Here is a 23,366-nt window from a genome sequence, read left to right on the forward strand (position 1 = left end):
ACGGTGCCCCTGCTCAGTGGTTCCAGCGCGGCCGAGGGGTGGCCTGCGTCCCTTCCCACGTGGCCTGAGCAGCTGGGAAGGGCAGAGGTGAGGAACACAGGCCTGGCCCTGGGTCCCCCCAGGGGGCAATGGCCACTGTCGCTGTGGGCGGAGTCTGGGAGGTGGACACACCTGCTCCTTGGCGTCCAGTGAGGCCATGTCCCTGACAAGCCCCTGGCCCTCCCACACCTGCCCATTAGCCCACCTCGCACGCCCAGCCTGCCCCCTCCACCTGGCCCAGACACTTTCGTCACCCCACAGCTGGGCGAGATGGCTGGAAAGCCCACGTCACAGTAAGGGACTCTACTCGGCAACTGCGGGAACTGTGCCCGCAGTGAAGGCGCATCAGGCCAAGCTGCGGCCGTCTGCGCGTCTCCAGGTGCCAGGGACACGCCAGCCACGCGGCCTGCAGCACGTATCCAATCCCAGCAAGATAAACCACCTCTCCCAAGGGACCGTCCCATCCCCTCCCAACCCGGCCTCTGGTGGGTTCCGCACACACGGAGCTGAAGGGGGGACCGGAGCGCACCTCTGCCCGAAAAAGAAATGCCAACGCCAAGCCGGAGTCAACACGACGCCGTTTATTTAAAATGCTTACTCCAAGAAATATATATATAAAAAAAAATAAGACAGTTACAGCACTAAACCAGGCACCTTCGACCAAACCACACGGTCCTCTGGTCCCTTCACCCTCCGCCTCTTCTCGAGAGCCCTCCTTCCCGACAGGAGACGCTGGAAGCTCTCAGGACCACGGAGCACAAAGCGCGTCCCCACCCAGGCCACTCTACACCCTCTTCTGGACATGCAGGATGCCCCCAACTCCTGCTCTAAGGGGTGTCCCCTCCAGGAAATTCATGTGACAATTCGACATCAGGAGAAGGGGTGCAAGAGGGCACAGGACCATCCTCCCCGGCAAGGCCCCTTTCCTGCCCGGCTCCCAGCAAGGGGCCCTGGACAGGGTGGTGGGCTGCTGATTTTAGATTTGTTCCTGAAGATCTGAGCCCAGCTCAGCACAGGGCAGCTCCCAGCCTACTGTGTCCTTGTCCCTCTTGGTGACCACACAACTCAGGAAGACCTCCAGGGTACAAGGAGCACAGATGCCCAAGCCACACACCAGGAAAGAGACTTGTCCAGGGAAATGATTAGGTCCACGCACAGAGGGCTCAAGTGGAAGGCGTCTGGGGGTGACTTGGACACATCAGGCCAGTCAGCAGAGCCCGTCCCCTGGACCTCAGGCCAGCACAGATCAGCAGGGACGAGCGTGAACTCAGACCCGTGTCTTCGACACAAGCTTATGTCCCACGAGGCCACAGGACTGGCTGGGACAGACATTTTCCATGCCCAACAAGAGCAGAAGTCACTTCTGGAGCGACTGGGGTAGGAGGACAGGAAGAAGATCAACGACAACTAGATCATTTTTGGCATTTTAACATCGAGACGGTGACAACAGAAGAAGCAAAAACAAAGGCTGCGTGCGACCAGCTCCGGGCCCCCCTCCATCCCCTCGCCCCATGAGCACCACTGACTAAAAATCTATTTAAAGCACCCAAACCAGTCCAGACCCTCTGGAAACCAAGAGCCAGCCAGGGCTGTCGCCTCGCTTGGGTCCCAGTGAGAGGAGGGGTCCAGGAAGGCACCTCGGAACTCCCGCCGCAGTCACCACCAGGGACGGGCTCGGCAGAGGGCACTTGACGGGGAGGCGGGCGGCAGTCCCGGCACCTGGGCTGACCCTCGGGGCAGGGCTTCTTCAGGAATCCGACTATTTGGTACCAGAGCCCAGCAACTGTGACTGAAGAGCGCGGGGAACCGAAGAACCGCGTCCGGGAACCCGCAGGCTCGTCCTGGGCAGGGCGCAGCCAGGACAGGCCCGGAGTGCGAGGCCGCGGGCGGCGCACTTCCTCTGCAGGGACCGGAGAGCGCTCTTCCCCTGCCGGCTCTGGCTGAGGACTTCTGATTGGTGAGCGCTAGTGACACCAGGCCTGGGCTCCCCCAGGAGCCATGAGGCTGGACCCTTCAACAAACACAGCCGGTCCCCCTCTGCCCCCCCCACGTCCCCGCGGTTCCACGATCACCTGATTTGCATTTGGACTTTTTTTTTTTAACAGCTAGAGTAGGTATAAATGGCTAAACACAGACCCCAAGGCTGTGGCTACAAGCAGCAGAGGGGCACACACACTGGCCTGAGCCAGTCTGCGCAAAAAAAGCAGGCAAGTGACCCGGATGCATCCAAAGCACGAGAGCATGGTTTGGAGGGAGGTGGCCGTCTCCGGGACGGCTTGGTCTAGATGCTGCTGGTTCCCAGGAGGGACGTTTTTTGTCTGAGTAAATAAGTGGCGCTGCCTGTCCCAGGCAGCACCCCCGCGGATCACAAGGCTAAGGACAGCTGGAGTGGGGGCCTGGGCTGTGTTTAGGAGGGACGAGAAATACAACTTAAAAAACCTAGATTGCTCAAGTTTCTGCCTCTCTTGTAGGAATGGTAGGTCAACTATGAGCAAATATTTTAATTAAACATCGAAGGGAGAAAAAAACACTTTGGAAAGCAAACAGAAAAAGGTAGTTAACGTTGAATCACGTAGAAAACGGAACCTCGGGGAGTCTAACAAAAATGCACCTTCGGTCAACTCTGCTTTTGATTCCTCCTCCGACTTCCCGTCCCAGTGCAGGTGGAGTGACGGCTGCCACGGGCCGCGGCGCCTCAGAGCGTGCGCGGGTTGTACTCTGGAAGCCGCTTCAGCTTCTCCTTCTCGGTCTCGCTCTCGTCCCGTGCGATCACCAGGGAGTGTGAGTAGCCCATGGCTACCTGCAGGGACAAACCAGGTTGGCTGTGCCAGGGCAGACACGCACGGGGCGAGGGACAGCAGCACGTTGGTCTGTGGGCTGCCCAGGAGGTCAGCATGGGGAGGAACCCCTCCTACCCTGAAGACAGCGTCCCTGCAGGGTGGGCCTCCAGGCTGCCAGGGGAGGCCCAGATGGAAGGAGGCCCGCTGAGCCCTGCTGGCAGGGACTGGCAGGGACACAGAGACCCAGCTCCCTGTTCCACCCGCCTCCCTGGATCACGATGCCACCATGAGCGAGGCACACGCCCACCGTGTCTCTCCACAGGCCGGGCCTGGCGCTGCCATCTGCCCACCACCCTGGCCTAGCAGCGCCTGTCGCCTGAGCCACACACCCATCCTGGGGACAGAGTCACGTGGCTGAATGTATGCGTATCACAAGGAAAAGGCCAGCATTCTTCTGCACTTCTCTCCTGCCAACGGCCACGAGCCCTCAGACGTGCCAGAGTGAGGGCAGGACACCTGGCCAGGGAGCCGTCGCTCAGCACGCCGCAGACCCAGGGGCACAGCAGGCTCACTGAGCTCACCTGTTCTGAGAAGATGCCGTCCAGAGTCCTCACCTCTTGGGCCGCAGTGGAAGACTTGGGCTTATGGTCCCCGTAGCCCTGGAGAGCAAGTGGGAGATGCTCACCACAGGGACCCACCGGCACACTCCAGAAAGGGGAGCGCCACGGCCATCTGCACCCCACCAGCCCGGAGCCAGCACCCGGCCACTCTCAGCATGGGCGAGGAGGGCCCCTCAGGTCCACGGGGCCGGCGACTAGCCCTGGAGGACGCCCAGGATGCTAGATCCTGACCTGGGCCCACGGGAGGAGGGGACCTTCCGGGAGCCTCACGTGGCAACAGCAGATGAAACCCGAGGGAGGGGGAAACGGGACCTGCAGCTGGCAGGACCACAGCTGGTGGCCTGCGCCAGACGGCCGAGGGACCAGCATGGAACAGACGGGGTACAGACAGACGCCGTTGCCAGGGAGGACTCCAGCACCCCAGGGGCCCGGCCAGGCGGGAAGAGCCCGTGGAGGGCCGTGCTGGAGCCGGGCCACAGGCAGAGCCCTGGGAGCAGCTGGGACAGGGCTGCAGGGTGAGGCAGGACCTCCGGCCCCCAGCCAGGTGGGCCCCCAGGCCCACCTGCAGCAGAGAGTTCGCCAAGCAGCAGGGCCTCAGAGCAAGGCCAGGGGACGGGGAAAGGCCAGGGCAGGGGAAACCGAGGGCCACTTGTTCTGACCTCATTCCCGCCACTGAGATTATAAGCAGGAACACAATAAGAAAGTGTCCCTAAGTCACCTCCACGGCAGGCTGAGGGCACACTGCCCTCTGGACCATGCACACGGCCAAGCTAGACCGGACCCAGAGGCTCGTCCTCCTGTGGACGTGAACCTTCCGCCGCAGGGAGGTGCCCTGACCCTCTGCCTCCACGCCGCGCGGGGACCACAGCCACTCACAGCCTCATCGGCATGGAACCGTCTGATGCTTAACGGGACCCAGAGGTCTCGGAAGACCACCGCACCCACGTTCTCTGCCTCCGTGCAGGAGGTGCTCGCCCGGCCTGGGGGCCACCTCTCCCCGGGGGCGCCGACTCACCAGTTCCCCGAAGGTCGGCGATGGGCCCCAGCTGATGGTGCTCTCATCCGCCGCCACGATGATGCTACTCTTCCTGCAAAAAGGCAGAGGCCGTCACCACCCACCCTCCGCCACGTCCCAACCGGGCAGGGGGCCTCACCTGGTGCCCCCGCGGCATGCCCACCCCGCGCTGCACGCCAGGGAGCAGAGGGCTCCTCCTGAGCCCAGAGATCACCCTGCACAGGACACTGTGCCTCAGCAAGGCCCAGAGCCCCTCACAGGGCCAGGAGCCAAAGTCGGGGGGCCTTGTGGCCCACTCTGACTGGGTGTGGGGGCTCAGAGGAAGGTGGGAAGCACACCCTGGGCAGGAGGCCACAGTGGGAGGAGGTGGTGGCCCACTCCCAAGGGACAGACCTCCACCCACGGGAACCCCTGGGGGGTCTGTACCCACAGACCCGTCCACACCGCCCCTCTCCACACACCACCCGCCACTAACAGTCCAGCCAGGAAGAGGACGGCCGGGCCTGGGAGCACGAGAACCCCACCTAAGGGCGGTTCCCCTTCCCCCCCGAGAGCGCAACCACCCCTCCTGTGCTGCTTCTGAGAACAAAACCTTTAAAATGACTTTTCTTCCCGTGAAGACAACGAAGGGGGCATCTGTCCTGGCACCCCAAGCCCTCACTCGTCACCCCGGCTGTACCTCACGCCTGGACAGGGTGACCGACGGTCAGCAGGCACCCACAGGCTGTGTCAGATACCCTGGGGAGGGAGGAACATGTGACACGTGCGGGAGACACTGCCACCTACCCACACGCCAGGCTCCGGATCCTCCAGCCGCAGAGATCCTGCACTGCTTTCGGGTACATGGTGGACTCACGGGAGGTGTTGGTGGCCCCCCAGAAAAACAGACCACCTGGAGGCAGACAAGAGATGTCACCGTGAACAAGTGTCTCAGGAGCCGACGCAGCCCGCCAGACCACACCGGGGACAGAGTGAAGTGCGGGTCTCAGCACAGGACAGTGGCTACATGGTGCCCCACAGGAGCAGTGATCTACAAGGAGGGGAAAACCAAACCCAGGCTCTGGACACCGCCACCCCAGGGACAGGCGCGAGGACACCACTAACCCACTTCGCTGACGGCAAAGGAGCAGGTGTAGCCAGCGTAGATCTGGGAGGCCCCTCGCCCCGGGAAGTCGAAGAGCTTCACCAGGCGCGGCACCATCTCATCCTTCTGCTCCGCGTGGCCCAGCCGGCCATAGCCACCGAAGCCCCAGGAGAAGACACGCTTCTGGGAGTCCAAAACCAGCTGCAAGGAGAGGGGCACGGGCTGAGCCACCAGGCCTTCCCAGGAGGTGACGGGGTCACCATGTCTGTAGGAGAGCCTGCAGCAGCAGTTACAGCAAAGGGAAGAAGGACCGTCCACACCTGCCTGCAGCCACAGGGAGGTGGCGCCTGGAGCAGGCCAGGGGTGGCACGCGGGCTCAGGCCAGCCTGCTCTGCCAGGGACCCTATTTTTATTGCAGATCTCCCCTCACCAGAAGCAAGAAGGCTTCGTCTGCAGACCGCAGGCCAGCACATCCCATTTCCTTTTAAAATAACAGCTATGCTGCAGGAAGAGCAGGAGGGAAGGCTGCCTGTCCTGGACCGTCCTTGCGCTCCCCGCACCTGGGCCCTGGTGACAGGAGCAATCACCACTGTCTGGGATCTCTCCTTTCCTGCTCAGCAGCACAGGGCTGGGGCGTGCTCTGGGAGCAACGCCTGCCCAGGGTGCCAAGGCCTGGTCCACTGCCCAGCCCAGTGCGATAAACTCTAAGTAAACAACAGATAAGAGCCTTTTAGGTCAAGTTCAACAGATGGGTGTGGCGAGGCATGATATTCCCAGCAGCTTGGGAGGCTGAAGCAAGAGGATCATGAGTTCAAAGCCAGCCTCAGCAACTTAGCAAGGCCCTAAGCAGCACTCAGCGAGACCCTGTCTCTAAAAAATGGGGGGAGGGGGAGCCCTGAGGATGTGGTCCAGTGGTTAAGCACCCCTGGGTTCCAATCCTCAGTAACAACAACAAAAAGCTCTTTAACAAAATCTAACCTCGTTTCCCAGACTACACTATATAAAATAGAACCTCAGTTTCTGGATTTGCAAGAACTAAACCACCTCCTTGTCAGATCCTAACCTAATCCATGTCCTACCATGGGGAAGAGCATCCCGAGGGAAGGAAGTGGACTCCAGACACTAACACACATGCACAGGCCAGGGCACACCTGCAGCCCCAGCAACTCAGGAGGCTGAGGCAGGAGGATCACAAGTTCCAGGCCAGCCTCAGCAACTTAGTGAAGCCCTAAGCAACTTACTAAGACCCTGTTTCAATAAAAAGTGGGGGCAGTGTTTGCTGTAAATGTTGCCCAATGGTATAGCACCCCTGGGTTCAATTCCCAGTAACCAAAATAAAACACTAAAAATTAAATAAAAAGGGCTGGAGGGACTGGGGATGTGGCTGTGGCTCAGTGGCAGGGGATTTGCCTTGCACATGTGAGGCTCTGGGTTCAATCCTCAACACCACATAAAGAAACAAAATACAGGGGCTGGGGATGTGGCTCAAGCGGTAGCGCGCTCGCCTGGCATGCGTGCGGCCCGGGTTCGATCCTCAGCACCACATACCAACAAAGATGTTGTGTCCGCCGAGAACTAAAAAATAAATATTAAAAATTCTCTCTCTCTCTCTCTCTCACACACACACACACACACACACACACCCCTCTCTCACTCTCTTTAAAAAAAAAAAAAAATTAAAAAAAAAGATCTAAATCCTTAAAAAAAGAGGGGGGTGCAGAGAGGTGGCTCAGTGGTGCAGCCCTCAAGATGCCACCCCCCCAGTGCCACAACAGGAAATCGAAGCAGAGCGCCACCCTGCATCTGTCTGTGAGCGAACCTCCAAGGAAACAGCTGCCCCTAGTGAGGCCCCGACTGAGGCTCTCCATCTGCAGCTCAGAAACACGTCCTGCGGGAGGACGGTGTCCCTGTCCACCCGTATCGAGCCCCTTCAGGTGGCAGCCTGCAGAGGCTAATGGAGGCAGGGACAGGAGCTTGGCCAGGCCCCTCAGGGAAGGCAGGGCGTCCACCTGGACCTGGTCCTGGCCAGAGCATGGAGAACCCTCTGCACCAGCGCGAAGCTCAGAAAACAGGAAAACCAGCCCCACTCACCGTGTGGTTGGCGCCACAGGCCACATCACGCACCACCACATTTGGGACAGGCAAGATCTGCCCGTCCTTCGTCTTCTCGATGAAGATGGCCACCCTCCGGGGCACCAGCTCACAGTCGTACTCTATCCGCTGAGCCCGGGCAATGAACTTCCCGTCCGAGTTGTGTCCTGTGGTGACCAGAGCCTGTGGTCAGGAGCAGCACAGGAGGCAGGGGACCGGTGCTGAGCTCATTCGCTACCACAGGTCCCCCTGTCCCCAGCCCCGGCCCAGCAGGTCCTCCAGCGGGAGCCACAGCCCCCCTGGGGCCCACGAAACTGAGCCAGTGGGTGGGGACTAGATCAGAGGGAGTGACCGCAGGGACGAACTGACAGCAGCACAACTGCTGTGACACCTGTCACGTGCTTCTACAAGAAGACTCGCCACTAGCAGGAGCCTGGCTGCCCCGCAGTCCTGAGGGGAGGAGGCCAGCGCCCGGAGCCCCAGGCTCTTAAACTGACCCTGAGCCCACACTCGGCTGTCGGCTACAGCGCTCTCGTGTCAGCCCACGGTGATGGCCGTGCGACGTGCTTGTTGCACATGCAGCCTTCGCCGCCGTCTGAAGCACCTTGACACACAGTCAAAATGAGCACCACAGTGTCCAGGTGGGTGACTGCACTGTTCTACGACCAGCTTCTGGTGAGCAGGTAGTGCGACAGGAGCGGGTCCCTGACACACTGCCCATCTCTTGCCCCTGCAACGTGCCTGTCCACTTAGAAGTCTGCCCGTTTTGTGGCTCAGACAGATGTGAAGTCATTATGGCGCAGGGTGGACACTTCAGGACGTGCAGCTCGTAGACAACTGCTCAGACACCTCCTGCGGGACGGGGGAAGGGGTAGGGGGTGTCCGGGTCCCGATGTTGGAGGAGCGTGGCCATGGCCACTGCCTCTCGCCAAAAGGAACGGCATCCTAAACACTAGTGCCAGGCACAGTGGCGCACACCTGTAATCCAGTGACAGGAGGCTGAGGCAGGAGGATCCTAAGTTCAAGGCCAGCCCGGCAAATCAGCAAGACCCTGTCTCAAAATAACATGAAATATGCCAGAGGGATGGGGTGGTGGCTCAGTGCTTGCCTAGCACGTGTGAGGCCCTGGGTTCGATCCTCAGCACCACATCAAAAATAAAAATGTCCATCTACAACCCAAACCAAGAACTTTAAAATATTAAAAAAGAAAAAGAAAAAAAAGCTAGGGATGTTGCTCAGTGGCAACATCCAGTGGCAAAGCGCCCCTGGGCCCTGTGCCGACACTGCGCAGCAGCTCCCACCCCGCCTGCACCCTGCTGAGGGGTCTCCTCCAGGAGCCAGGGCCACGCCACCTGCCCTCAGGTGGTCCCAGAGGGCGGGGAAGCATCTTCGAATTGTTGTTCCCCCCACCTCCTTTGAAGGAGCAGCACACCCTGCCTTTCCCAGGGACAGGCCAGCAACCCCTCCAGGCCACGGGGACCTCCAGAGAGGTGATGGCCTGTGGTGGGGAAATGCAGCGCCTATAGCTCGACCCAGGGAGCGCCTGCTGGTGACAGACCTGAGGCTGCCACGCGACTCTCTACAGGGACCCGTCTGGATTGGGCGAGATGGTGGATGCTGAGAAGCGAGCTGCTCGGCTGAGAAGACAAGATGCTCTGGGTGCAAACCAAGCAGCTCCGTCCTAAGTGGGGCCCGTATACAGCAACTGCTCTGCCTTCGCCACCCCGCGAAACCAAGGCAGCAGGGGAGCGGCCCACGTAGCAGGAAGCACAGATGCGCACTTCCGCGTGGAGCCCGGGGCTGGGTGCAGCACGAGGCGGTGGCCATGGCAACGCTCCCCCAACAGAGCGGCAACCTGCACGGCTGGGCACGGGGGGCTGTTCCTTCTCATGCACTTCTGACTGGAGCTATATTTAGTTTCAGAGTCACCGTCCCCTGAAGTCTAAGGCCAACACAGCGCTCTGCCTTCTATTTCACGCCTCTCCACCTGCTCTCTGCTTCGGAGGGTGCTGCACCAGGTGCAGGAAGCCCAGGGGCCAGCAGGGGGCGCCCGCGCCTCACCGCCTGCTCCAGCTCCTGGGAGGGGGCTGGAGCCACGGGCAGGAGGCACCCGGGAGGGAAAGCACCCTCCAGGGAAGAGAGAATGGAGAGCTGGGACATTGGAAGGGAGGGTTCCCACACCTCCTGAGACCTGCAGGAGTGACCAGCTTTTGAACAAGCACATCCTGCCAAGGGTGGAGCGGGAACATGGCCCATCTCACACTGCAGGAACCCCTCGTGTGAAAAACCAGAGAAAAGCATCTATCTCTTTTCCTTTTTCTACAACTTTGAGATTCTTGCATAAATGGATCTTCAAATCAGAAAACAGCATCTTTCGTCAGGCTGCACCCCGACTTCACGGAGGCAAACCGCTAACCCGCTGGCACCCCGCGAGCGGCGGCTCCCCGCTCCGCCAGGCCCACTTAGTGGGAGAAGCTATTATCTGAGATCAATCACCACGTTCCTAACACATGTGTGCGGCCCCCACTGGCTTCTGGTTCTAAATATACAGTTAGATTACAGAGCTTTTAAAAACACACTTCCATACCCAGCTGGCCGTACTCAGGGCACCCAAAGGAATAGAGGTTTCCTTTGCAGTCCATTATCATGCTGAATTCAGCCCCGCAGGCCATTTTGGTAATTGGCTGGCCGTTGTACATTATCTGAAAAGAAAAGACAGTAGACTTTCAGGCATTTTTCAAAAGACTGATAAAAAGTCTCTCCCTCTCTGCATGACGCTGTGACACAAGATTACCAGGCTTCACGGAGAGTTAATGACTCCCCCATTCTGAAGGCCAAAGCCCAGAGCACAGGGAAAACGCAAAGACTGGAATCTGGGTAAGAAACACCCCCACCCCACCCCCGGAGAGTAGCCACAGAAGCAGGACTCAAATTCTGGGAATCTGCACCCCGAAAGCCCCAGCAGCGTGCCTCACACATCCTGCTGCTTGACGAATCCCAAAATCCACAAGCAGGAGAACAAAGTCTGAGAGCACACCTTGCCCTGTCACCTCCAAGCCTCACTGGAGCCACCAACTCCAGGATCAGCTCCAACTTTAAAAATAACAAACTCTTTTAAAAAGAACCACTTAAAAAATTCTCATTTGCTCCTCAAGCCACTGACTAGAGGCATAAACGGTAGTGATGGCTGTCACTTAACCTGGGATTTGAAAACCAATGAGGACATCGAAACACTCGCTGCTGCTGCCAGTCAGGCTGGAAGGGCCGGGACAGGAAGGGAACAGAGGGCAGGAAGACGCAGACCTGCCACCCCGCACAGGAGACAGAGGCCGAGAGGGGACGAGAGCTCAGACCTTGTCACGAAAGCCCTGACCCACTCTGCCACCGTGCGACTGTGCTTCAGAGCTGTGGCGAGCAAGACAGCACTTCAAACCCCCAGGCTGCAGCGAGCTCGCTCCTGTCCAAGATCAGGAAAGCCGGCTCCCACCTCCACCACTGAGGGCGGGCTGGTGGCCGGCACCCTGCTTCATTTCTGAGGTAGGGATCCCACCCCTCGAACTTGATCTTCGGTGTCTTAGCAAAGAGAAACTGCGTTCTGAGCAGCTGGCAGGTGACTGCACTCAAGGTCAAAACAAAAGCATTTGCAGATGAAGACAAACTTCCACCCATAGGACATCTCAACGCAAGGAAAAGGGCTTTCAAGACGCACGTTGACCTGACCACAGGCTGAACCCGTCTAAAACACTCCCGCCTGTGAAGCCGCCCCACACACCTGCGCGGGGCTGGGGACCGCGTCCGTCTGGTTGCCTAGCCCCAGCTGCCCCATTTTGTTCTCTCCAAAAGCAAACACGGAGCCCGTTTCTGCAAAGAGAGAAAAACATCACAAAAGGGAAAGTAACGCTGAATGTTTTAAACTAGATTTGGAATCAAAGGCATCAAAATAATACAAACAGCTCATTTCCAGGCGGAATGTGAAACAGTGTCCAAAAGAGCTTGGGGCAGGAGGCCAGAGCAAACCCCACTTGGCATCAAAAGCTGGGGGTGCAGTGTAGAAAGGCCATGCCACCTGTCCCAGTCTCAGATGGGCTCCCTGCCCCAAAAGCCACCCAGCACCGGGGCTCTCAGCACCCAGAGGCCACGTCACGGCAGCAACTCCACCCAACCCCCAAGGTGACCCACTGGGCCACTTACCCGTCAAGGCCAGGGTGTGGTTGCGCCCACACGCAGCCGACACGATGGCCTCGTGGCTGAGGGACTCGATGAGTCTGGGGGCCTCGACTCTCTTGGTGTCGCCATGGCCCAGCTGCCCCTTCTCATTTCGACCTGCAGACCACAGCTGGTTAGGGGGGGAGCGGGGTGGCAGGCAGCACTGCAGAGGTGCCCCACAGCACCCAGGGACCCACCATGCACCCAGAGGGAGCCTCCGACCCACAGCCAACAGCCAGGAGAGAAAGCGGCAGCTTCTGAGACCAGGGTGAGACCCTGGTGCCACCCCTGAAGCCATCCTCTAGTGGTGGCCAGCTGCAGGTACCTGCTGCACCGCCCCCAGCCCTCGGGTCCCCCTTCCTGCCACGGTGACAAGGACCCACTCAGTGCACACCGTCAATTCTCTGGTACCCCAGAAAATGCGAGAAGGGCTCCGTGCAGCCCGGGGCCACCCACAGGCACACTCTGGCCACACGAGCCCTGGTCTGCGAGGCACTGACGCCCTGTCCTTCTCCTTAGGGCAGAGTTCAACAGTGACCACGCTGACACCGGCTCCAAGGGGCACCGTCCCAGAGTCTGGGGATCGACCTTGGATCATCTGGTAGGGCCCATCGTCCCTCCACTTTTCCCAGCTGCCCCCCAGAGCACCCCTCACAGCACCCCAAGTCCGTGGATCAGCCCTGGTGCCAAGGGAAAGGCCTGCTGCACACACACGCCCTCCTGCCAGCGAAGCCACCGCACTGCTCCCGTGGCCTTGGCCACGGCACGGCCCCTGCACTCACACAGGCCTGAGGGGACCACGGCAGTGCACAGGCCTCTGGGAAAACCACTTGCACCCGAAGATGGACACAGGTGGGCCTCAGGGAGAGCTAGACGCAAGTCGGCCCTGCCCAGTGGCCAAAGAACCACACGCCTCGCCCTGGGGAGACGGGAGGCTTAGAAGGGCTGAAAAGTCGGAGGACGACCGCGGGGCAGGAGGGGTGGATTCAGGAAGGAGGCCCTCCCCACACGCCCCAGCAGAAGAGAGGCGGCTTGAGGACCAGTGCCCCGGTGGGAGTGGCACAGCAGCCACACAATGGGCTCTGCCGCGCGCGCGCACACAAGGCCCAAGGGTGGCGGGGATGACCCCTCCCCTGGGGGCCAGTGCTTATGGCCACTGTACTACAGCCCTCCAGTTCAATGACCACCAGTGAGTGGACACGGGGCATCGCCAGCACGTCCCCTGGCACTGCTGCCCGACCCAGGCCACTCGCCCTTGAGCTGGGACTCATCAGACGTGATGCTGACGTGGTGCTCCTGCCCACAGGGTCAGCACAGAGACGCTTCTGGAACCACAGCCTAAGTGTCGCTCAGCAAGGGGAGCAGGAGGGGCTATTTTAAGTCGGGAACAGACATGAAAGCCCGAGCCCAGTGTCAGGGCATGAAGCAGGACGGACGACGAGGCAGGGGACACGCCCCACGCCAGGGAGAAACCAAAATCGGGGCAAATGTCGGCATGTCATCAAGAGCCTGTGAAGGATAAATCTGGGCCAGACACTTGTTAGTTTTTTTTCCAACAGAATTACAAAATTAGCCCCGAGCAGGGAGACGACAGATGTTAATATATTTGGACTTTGGTTCAGCAGCTCATGAAAAAAAAAAAAACAAAAAAACACCAGTTGAAACACCAAAATAAAATAAAAACGCATTACACGGACTGCGAGTGGCACGGGGCCAGGGCAAAGGGTGGGGACGCCAACACGGCCAGCTGGCAGCAGAGCCCAGGGGCTGGAAGGGCTCGGGGGCCGAAGTAGCCTTGGTGACCACTTCACTAAGGATCTGGAAGAAGGAGAGGCAGCCCAGGGGGACAGGCAGTGGGAGGAGGGCCCAGGGCACCAACACAGGGACAACCATCAGGACATCCTCAGAAGAGGCGACGAGCCCCAGCCCAAGATGTGCGCAAGCCAGAGCCAGACGCGGTGGGTGTCTCGTGACAAGCGCCAGTGGCACTCCAAGCGTGAGGACACAGGCCCTGTGCCACACGGCGGGCTGAGGGACAGCACGCCTGACACAGGGCTCCAGGAACGGGGCCACCAGACGGCGACTGGGACGAGGGGTCGTGGGGTTCAGGGAGGCTGGCCGGGAATCAGGAAGAGGAAGGGTGGCTGCAGAGAGGAGCGGGCCTCGGGAAGGGACAGGCACGTGACCGGGAGCAAGTGGCCCGCGCCCGCCACGCACGGTACTCACCCCAACTCCACAGCTTCCCTTCCGTGGTGATGAGGAGGCTGTGGGCGGCACACGACCCCGAAACCACCGTTCGCACCCGTACCCCCGACAGGCACCCATACCTGTGGGGTCCCCACAAATTCTGACCAAGATTGCGGTAAGCAGCTGCAAAGAGAAGGAGAAGGCTGGTCACAGGCCTGCGGCAGGGAGGGAGCCCTGCACACAGCAGGAGCCACCAGGCTGGTGCCTGGGAGCTGGATCCTGCCCCCCCAGGGCCGGGCTGGCCTGTCTGCAGCCTGCCTGCCACGGGGGAGCACCAGGGGCCGCCTCCCCTTCAGAGCCGTGGTCCCACATGGCCCCACGCCGCCACCCCCGCTTCATCACGTCTCAGGCACCTCAGCACCTAAACCCGTTCAGGACCCCGGCTTCTGCCCCCGCACTAACTCCCCCACAGCGCCCTTCCCCACCCCGACCTGTCCTTCACGGTCTCTGGGAGCCCCCACCCCACCACTGGCTCAGGAACCGCCCCCAAGCTGCACCCCAGCACGCAGCGCAGCCAGCCCTCACTCCTGCTGCGGTGGCAGCCCAAGGCCTCTCGGTGCCAGGCACGTCACTAGCAGGAGATGGGGTGGGGGCAGCGTCGCCCTCCAGATCCCACCACCCCGTTAAGGATGGGACGAGGCGTGTTGTCCGGAGCCCCTGGGAGCACTTCAAAGGACACTGCTGGGTCAGGGTCAGGGTCAGACTCGTCTCTGTCCTCTAAGGTCCTAACAGGGGCCACTCAGCAAAAAGCAAGACCAGCAAAGGAGCTGCCAGCACTGGGCTAGGTGTCACAGACCTGGGGTTTCGGGGGACACGGGCTGTGGTGCTGAGAGCCAGGCATTGCCCTGAGAGGTGCGCTGCTACCTGCGAGCGCTGCTGGGATTCCTGCCACCCTCATGGGACAAGACAGCCTCTAACGCCCCAGTGTTTTGGCACTAGGGTGTGTCAATGTGCAAATATTTGTTTATGGGCAAAGCCATGTGGGGAAGCACCGTGGGCACCTTTCCAAATGAGACCAAGAAGCCATAAAGCACGGCACCCTGCCAGCCTGCTCCTGGGGCTATTTCTTCTGGAGAAAGACATGGTCTTTTCCTCCCTCTTTTTGGCACTGCACATGGAACCCAGGAGCACTCTACCACAGGGCCACGTCCCCAACCGAATCTGGCTAAATAGCCCAAGCTGGCCTCAAACTTGTGATCCTCTTGCCTCCGCCTCCCTCCCAAGTCGCTGGGATCACAGGTGTGCATCACCAGGCCCGGCTGGACGCCAATTTTCTGAAGTCAACTGGGGACCAAATATTTACTTCTTGGGACTTCTCTGTTCCCCTCTCCAGCAACTGTTGTCTCTGTCAACCCAGTTCTCGCAACAGGCTGGCAGCTGGCAGAGCGCTGTGGACTGAGCGTCTGACGTCTCAGCACCTGACACTCAATCAACACCTGGACGTCCCGGCCCCATCCAGCCTTTTGAAAAGTCCCCAGAACTGCCCCGCAGTGGACCGCTGGACATCTACTACACCCAGGAGGCACAAGCCATCTGAGGCACCGCTTCTCATACCTTGTTGTTTAGGCACTTCTTTTCGACCAATCAAGTCCCAGTTGGTTGCCCCAAAAATCAGAAGCTGCCCTTTGCACTTAGACCCTTCAAGTTTCTAGAGACAGAAAGAAGGAAAAAATTAGCTGGTTACAGATGCTTCTAGCCCCCCGAGGCTGCCCAGCCACAGCTGGAAACAAAGCAGCATTTCTGTGTTGGCCCTTTCACACAGGGGCTCGAGGTCCCAGCTCTACCTGTCACCCCGCACCCCCACGCTCCAAGGTGCGTCACCCCAGACCCACCATGGCCACTCGCTGGCTCTGCCTGGCCTCGTTTTTAAATAGCTTTTGCAAAACACTCAGCCAGATGGTGTTCCCCACCTCCACTCTGCAAAATGGTGTACAGAGAGAGATTTGCACCGGGAGGGCCACCAGGTCACACAAGGGAATCACAACTGGCACATCCTGGGGACCATGGCTGCACTTTCCCACAGAAGCACTGTGGTCCTCAGGGCCTGAGGCACTGTTCCCACGCCACTTCCACATGTTCATCACACCGCCATCCCTGTCTGCTGTCCTCCATGCCAGGAGCTTTTTCATGGGGACGTTGAGCTGGGGACGTTGGGGATGAGCCTTCAACTTCTCCAGGAGAGTAAGGCAAGGGAGGACGCAGCGTTAGTAGTGGCAGCAGGGTCTCACACAGGTGGCTTTACAGGCTCCCTCTCTGCTCAGGGGTCTCGGGAGACAGTCACCTCAATTCTCACCTCCACCAGCTTCAGCAAAGAAAGGTGGCAAGGTCCTGGGTTCAACCCCAGCACCAAAGAGAAAAGGTGCCCAAAGGTCACGGCCCAATTCTGGGCCACACTCGTAACACCCCCAGCACTTTTGTCTCTGAAATGTCAAAATGCACCCTTAAAAGTGATTCGAGCTGGACGTGCTGGCGCACACCTATGATCCCAGCAACTCAGGAGGCTGAGGCACGAGGACCGCCAAGTTCAAAGCCAGCCTCAGCAACTTAACAAGGCCCTAAGCTATTTAGTGAGACCCTGTCTCAAAATGAAAAATAAAAAGGGCTGGGGATGTGGCTCAGTGGTAAAGGCCCTGAGTTTAACCCCTGGTACCGAAAAAAAGCGGGGTTATGGTACCTTTTACTGAATAAAATTGGAGGGGATTGAACCGGACATGGTGGCACACACCTATAATCCCACCAACTCAGGAGGCTGAGACGGGAGGATCGCAAGTTCAAAGCCAGCCTCAGCAACTTAGTGAGACTCTTGTCTCAAAAAAATAAAAAGGGCTGAGGAAGGGGACTCGGGGTGAAGCCGGGTTCGCTCAGTGGCAGAGCACTTGCCCAGCACGCACACGCCCCGGGTTCCACTCCCAGCACAGGAGAAAGACTGTAGTCAAAGACTCAGCCCTGCACAGCGTGCTCGGTCCAGGCAGCCCCCAAACTCTGCACAGCAGCTGTCCCGCACACCAGGAGGAGAGCCCTCGGTTTTCACAACTGACACGGGAAGGCCTGGGGCAGAACAGGCAGCTCCAGAGCCCAGTCATCCCGCTCCACACACATCTTCAAAGGTCACGTCTCCACGAGGAGTTCACTCCTTTTTTGGGGGGAGGGGGGTCGGGGGACTGGGGAGTGACTCAGGGGCACTTGGCCACTGAGCCACATCCCAGCCCTATTTTTTGTATTTATTTAGAGTCAGGGTCTCACTGAGTTGCTTAGCCCCACTGTTGCTGAGGCTGCCTTTGATCCTCCTGCCTCAGCCTCCCGAGCCGCTGGGATTACAGGCTGAATTCTATTTCTTAAGGAACCTGGTGTCACAGGTACCCATCCCCACAGGATGGGCCCCACGTGCTCAGTCACAATTGTGACAGGAGGAAAGCGCCATCTATAGACCATCCCCAGCCAGCACAGCGGGGGCTGCGTCCAGGAATGGAGCAGCCTGTCCTCTCAATTATGCAGAAATCGCCCTGTGGCAGAGACAGAGGCTGGTCACCCGCCATTCGCCAGTCTCAGGTTACCCGAGTGGAAGCCTAGTTTCCCCCAACCTCCCTCCTTTGTCTAAAGACAGGTGCAGCTGGCGGCTGGAGGTGCTTCAGGCCTGCAGTCCGTGGTTCTGTCTGGTTCTGTCAAGGTGCCGTAGGAGAGGCCCTGGGTTCTCTGCCTAAGTCTCTGATTCATTCTCTACTACTCTTCAAGGCCGCGGGCAGCACCCAGGAGGGTCTGAGGCCCTAGAGACGGCCGGGAGGAGGGTGCCAGGATGCCCCCCACTGCAGGCAGGCAGGCAGAGATTCACGGGCACCACGTGCAGCAGGCACCAGAGGTCGAAGCACCCAACACTGAGACGCAGTCACCAGGGCCAGACTTCAGTGCTGTGGCCACCCCAGGACACTGCTCTGTCAGACCAGAGGGCTTAAGCTGTGAGCAGGTGGCCAGAACCTGCTGCCATTGCTCAGGGCAGAAGGGGACTTCCCAAGTGACCTGGACACTTAGTCAAGGGCTAGTGGAGCCCTTCAAGCCAGCTTAGCACTTACTAAAACCCCAGCCTTTCTGATAAAAGATGTTTGTGAGAAAGCAAGTCTACCCCGGTGACAGTGGTAGCTTCCCGAGGAGGGCGCGAACTGCCAGCCAGGCTCCCAGGCCTAGGTCCTCACAGCCCAGGTACAGGGACTGCCTTCCCTATGGGCTACACTATTACTTGTTACAAGCCCCTCACCTTCTCTCTCTAAGTTAATTCTTCCCTCCACTTTGTATGAAAAACAAAACATTTTAAATAAGAAACGTTAATCAAAACAGCCTTAAATCACAGTCAAGGTCACTCCTGGTTCTGGACTCAAAAGAGCCTACCATGTGGGATAAAGACCCGGGTGCCTGCTGTCGCTGCCCAAGAGACCAGAGGAGCAGGCAGATGCCAAGTCAGGAGGGCTGGGGCGGGGGGCTCAGTACAGCACGTGCTTAGCAGGTGGGAACCTCGTGAACACAGGAAGGAGAGAAGGAAGGAAGGGTCGGAAGGGAAGAGAGCAGGTCAGTCAGAAAGGTTGTGCCCCTGGGTTATACCCAGGCCACTCTGGCGGGCCACACCTGGCAGCTCAGATAAACTTGGTGGACACTGCCGGTGTCCCCCCAGGATGAGCTACTTCCTGACGACTGGTCAGGCACAGAGCCTCTTCAATCAACAAAATGGGATTTCTGATCCAAAGCAATTTCTGGCACATCCTGCCCACGTGCAGGAGGCCCGTTGGCAAGGCGGAATCTACCTTTTAGTCACACCCATCCACCCAGAAGGCTGGCGTTCTTGAAGGGAGGAAGGCCACCAACGATGAATATCAACTAAAACACTTCAGTTCAGCTTTCAGGTACTTATTCAGACCTCCCAGACCAGACAGATTTGTCTCAGGGTCCACAAAACCTTAGCAACCCGAAACTGGAAAAAGTATGAAGACGTGGACACCTTCGCCACTCATCTGTTCCACGGGACTCGGCTGACTACATGGCTCATGATAATCAGGCCTGAAACGACCCTCGGGGAACAAAATGCTCATGTGACAAACTACACGTAAGCCCCTGGCCCTCACAGGGCATTTTCCAGGACTGAAATCCTAAGAATGTTTGTAAAACTACCCATCCTTCATGGAAGGCAACTCTGCACCTGAGCAGTCTGAACTGGGAACCCATCTTTCCCAAGCCGTCCTCTGCGCCCGGAGGTGAGGCAGAGACAGCAGGTCCCGCCAGGTCTGAGTCTGTTCTCACAGCCCCTCCAAGCAGCAGAGCAGGGAAGTGAGCCAGGGACTGCGTGATCGTGGCAGCAGACAGGTCCCCAGAACTGCCTAACAGAAAGGCCAGGGACACTGGGCAGAAGAACAAGAAGCAGGGTGCCAGCCTAGGCCTGTGGGAACAGAATGGAGCCCTAGGAGCCCAGCGCTGACCCTGAGCAGAACTCAATAGATGCCATCGGAAACGCAAATGGAGACTCGAGGTGTGTTTTCCACAAGAGCATCATTTGTTGAAGTCTCAGTCTTCCTGGATTCTCTGAGCCTAGGCAATGCTGACCAACCCAAAAGAATCTGCTCAACAGTCCCCCTTTTTTTGTCAAGGGAATGGACTAAAGAGAAATGTATCTTTTGAATTCCTGTTTCTATGCATACTTACATATGACTTATCTACGTACATAAACAGGAATCCAAACTGGAATGACTGCTGGGCCTTGCTTCTGAGTTTGTCCTAACACACTGTGATGGGGGGCAGTGTCTGCATTAGATCTGTCAAAGGAAAGTAGTTCCTGGGTCCCTTTCTTGATACACTATACCACCCTGGTGTGAGCCAGGCCCAGGCTCTCAAACACAGCCCAGCCTTAACCCTTCCACTGGGAGAGCAGTAACAAAGCGCTTTCACACATTCAAGTCGCAGGGTTAAGGGTGCCGTCCTTTGGACACCTACTGTCCTGCCCTTTCATCTTCCCTTGGATGGGTGTAGAAAGTGCACTACTGCCCACCCTGCCTGAGCTGGGGAAGCACTCCATCCTCTCCTTAGCCCTCACCTGCCCTATGGGAAAAGCACCTGTGAGAGTAAGGGTCCTCTGCAGAGTATTAAGACTCCCAGTCCAAAAAGGAAGTTCCTACTCTTTCCTGTGGACATCTGAGAACGTGGAGGGGATGCACATCCCCTCCCAAAAAAGAAATCTTGCACCAAACTTACAAAAGTTCTACTGGGGATAGCGCGCGGGCTCCGCTCTGCAGCCTTGCAGGGACCTAAGATGGGTAGGCCGTGGCTGCCACTGGGAGAAGCGAAGCCCACTCACCTCATGAGAGGTGCTTCTTGACTGGGGGCGACCACGGAGCCCGGGGCCAGCAGCAGGGACCACCAGCCGCAAACAAAGCTCAAGCCCCTCTCCCCCCGGGGTGGGGGGTGGGGGGCGCGCACTGCCCGGGAGGGACTCTGCGCATGCGTCTTCAACCCGCCGGCGCCAGCCGCCCCGCCTTCTCCGCGCGTGGACCGCGCAAGGCCGCAATGGGCATGCGCGGCGGCCGGCAGGCCCCGCCCCCCCGGGGCGCCGGAGCCGAGGCGGCGGGAACCTCAAAGCCCCGGCGCGAACCACCGCTCCCCGCAGGGCGCCGGCCGCCCTCCCCGCCGCGCCCGGGTCCACAAGCGGGCGCGGGGACGGGGGCTGAACTCGGGAGCTCGGGATCCCATGCCGCCGTCCCGGTCCCAACGAAGTTGCCCAAGTCCCGGCTCCGGGCGGGGGAGGGGCGGGAGAGAGAGCCCGCGCGGCGCCGGGGGCGGGGCGTGACCCCCGCGCGGGCGGCGGGCGCGGGCTCGGCCGCCCCTCCCCGCGGCCCGGGCGCGCGCCCCAACGGCCAACGGCCCGCGCGGCCGTGGGGTCCGTAGGCCGCAGCCCTCCCGCCTGCCCTTTTGTTGCGCGGCGGCGGCGGCGATGATTCAGCCCACGGCCTGCGCCCGCCCGCGCCCCGCCAGCGCCGCGACGCCTGGCCCGCGCCCCCACCCGCCCGCCCGCGGGCTCACTCACGACGCGCTCCTTGGTGTGCTCGGGCTCGGTGATGACGACCGCTGCGCCGCCCGCCTTGCCCGCCGCCGGCCGCGCCGCGCGCTTGCCACCGCCGGGGGCCCCGTCGAGCTCCAGGCCGTCTTCGTCGCCGCTGCTGCCGCCGCCACTGCTGCTGCTGCAGCGCTCGGGCCGCTCGCGCTTCCTGCCCGCCGGGCCGCCGCGCTTCCTGGGCGCCGCGCGGGCCGTGCCGTTGCCTGAGCTCGGCTCCTCCCAGGCCGCCGCCGCCTTCTTCCTGGGCATGGTCGCGGCTGGAGGGAGACACGGGGCAGCGGCGCACAATGGACGGGTTATAAACTGCGCGGGGGGAGGGGAGGAGACGAGCCACCCGGCCTCCACTTCCTCCCCTGCCCTCCCCAAAGTGGCGGCCGCGGGGTGGGCGGAGGGGTGCGCCGCGAGAGGAAATCGCGCCCCTCCCGGCCAGGCCAGCTCCTCCGGGGAATCCCGCATGTGGTGGGCTCCGGGGAAGCCGGGCGACCCCGGCCCACCCCAGGCAGGCTTGTCCACGAAGCATCGCAATTGCACCCCGACCCAGAAAAGTACAGGGGAGGGGAAAGGGTCCCCCATCCGCTGGATTCTCATTGCGCAAGGCTTCGGGACACTTTAAAGATGCCCTGGCACCCCCGGCGGCGAAGAAGCCCCCTCTTCCCCGGCCACCCAACCTGCTGCTTTTGTCCCCGTGCCCCCTCCCCAAACCCACTCGGTGTAATGCAAAGCTTTCCCCTTCCCGCCGGCCCGAGACCCCAAATCCGCCCCAGCCCGGGCGTCCGGACCTCGGGCTCTCGATTAACCGGGTCCCTTGGGGTGGGCTGCCCCGCGAAGGGAGTATTCGGAATTAACTGGCCCCCAGTCCCAAACACCTGCTCACACAGAAAATAAAACTTTAATGGGGCCAACTTTGCCGGCCGTGTGGCGGCCGGCCTCCCCGGCCCGCTCGCCGCCGGCCCCGGCGCCCTGCGCGCTCGCCGGGTCTGCTTTTGCTGCTGCTTTTTTTTTTTTTTTTTTTATTGATTTTGAACAATGGGATCTCTGTCTGTCTCCGATTAAACCACGTGGATCCGCCTTCCTTCCCCTTCTTATTCATTCAATCCCCCCACCCCCCCTTCCCCCGTTTTTTTTTTTTTTTTGCTTTTTTTTTTTTTTACCTTTTCTCTGTTCTAAAAGAAAGAAAGAAAAAAAAAAATCAGAAGGGGGGAAAAAAAAAAACTTTCCCAGACCCCGCGAACTGATAGCTGTCGATTTTCAGCCCCTACCTGGTTGGAGTGATGTGAAACCGAAGAGAAAAAGGAAGAAGACCAACTAAAAGACGGACCGGAGGGCTTCTTTTTTTTTTTTTTTTTCCGGCCCAGACGAGGGCTCCAGCCCACTCACCAGATACACTTAAAATGTAAATACGAGCTTCCAGAACAAATGCTACAACACAAAACAGAAACACATGTGCGGCCGGGCGGCAAGCGAGCGCGCGGAGGGGCGGGCGGCGCGGGGCTTGGGGCGCGCGCGCCCCCTGCGGGCCGGCGGACCTGCGCCCCCACCCGCGCGTCCGCCCACCAGAGCCGGCGCCGGGCGCCACGCTGCAGACCTGGCCCTCCCCGCTCCTGCGCGGTTCGCCAGCCTGCGAGCGCGCCTGGGGCCTTCCGCGCAACGCGTCCTGCGCATCGGAGACGTCTTTGGGGCTTAGGAGAGTGTTGGATTGTTTTTCCCCTGTACGTCTAGACAGGTCACCTGAGGACACTCGCTGTAAAATAGTTACTTTGCTCACGCAGCAGCCAACAAGGGACGTGCCCTAATTGAGTGATTGGAATGAAAGATGAATTCAATTTGAATAACTTTCCTATGTTAGAGGCTGGATTTTTATTTTCGTACGGAACTGTCCCCACTATGTATCAAGGAGCTGTTACACTGTTACGTGGTCAAGTTACATAAAGGTGTGATATATTAGTGAATCAATTAGTAATTCATTTGAGGGCCATAGGTGCACTTTAAACTAGTTTTGATGGTAATTTCTCTCTCGTACATGCAAGACTCGCTGTACTAGATGCTGCCCACCCCAAAAGACCTGGGTTGCAAGATTTCTGCCCTAGTGGAATGCACAGTAAGGAAAAACAGTAGTTGAGCTAGTAATTGCAACCTGTGTAGGAGCATTGTGGTGAGGGAATTAGCCTTCTTCCAGGGTTGGGAAAGGCATTCTAGT

At 59.4% G+C, this 23,366-nt stretch overlaps 1 protein-coding gene across 1 annotated transcript; it reads right to left on the reverse strand.

Annotated features, from left to right (window-relative positions):
- Window positions 1–682: 682 nt before the first annotated feature.
- Window positions 683–22,581, reverse strand: Rcc2 (regulator of chromosome condensation 2). The gene is made up of 13 exons (XM_077791138.1): window positions 22,429–22,581; window positions 21,140–21,426; window positions 15,637–15,730; window positions 14,062–14,205; window positions 11,821–11,952; window positions 11,402–11,490; window positions 10,217–10,331; window positions 7,630–7,796; window positions 5,559–5,739; window positions 5,241–5,346; window positions 4,455–4,527; window positions 3,401–3,478; window positions 683–2,839 (listed from the first exon to the last, which is right to left on the reverse strand). Exons 2-13 carry the CDS (start codon window positions 21,416–21,418, stop codon window positions 2,735–2,737), a joined length of 1,563 nt encoding a protein of 520 aa, XP_077647264.1. The 5' UTR covers window positions 21,419–21,426; window positions 22,429–22,581; the 3' UTR covers window positions 683–2,734.
- Window positions 22,582–23,366: the final 785 nt, after the last annotated feature.

The sequence above is a fragment of the Urocitellus parryii genome, chromosome 11 (genome assembly GCF_045843805.1).
Source record: "Urocitellus parryii isolate mUroPar1 chromosome 11, mUroPar1.hap1, whole genome shotgun sequence".
NCBI lineage: Eukaryota > Metazoa > Chordata > Mammalia > Rodentia > Sciuridae > Urocitellus > Urocitellus parryii.

What these genes read in the sequence shown, in the direction of transcription:
- Rcc2 (XM_077791138.1), bottom strand. Translation starts at nt 21,418, where the DNA reads ATGCCCAGGAAGAAGGCGGCGGCGGCCTGGGAGGAGCCGAGCTCAGGC. An exon ending in CCACACCCTGGCCTTGACGG is followed by an intron (nt 11,491 to 11,820) that starts GTAAGTGGCCCA and finishes CTCTCTTTGCAG; the next exon opens with AAACGGGCTCCGTGTTTGCT. An exon ending in ACGGCATCTTCTCAGAACAG is followed by an intron (nt 2,840 to 3,400) that starts GTGAGCTCAGTG and finishes TTGTCCCTGCAG; the next exon opens with GTAGCCATGGGCTACTCACA.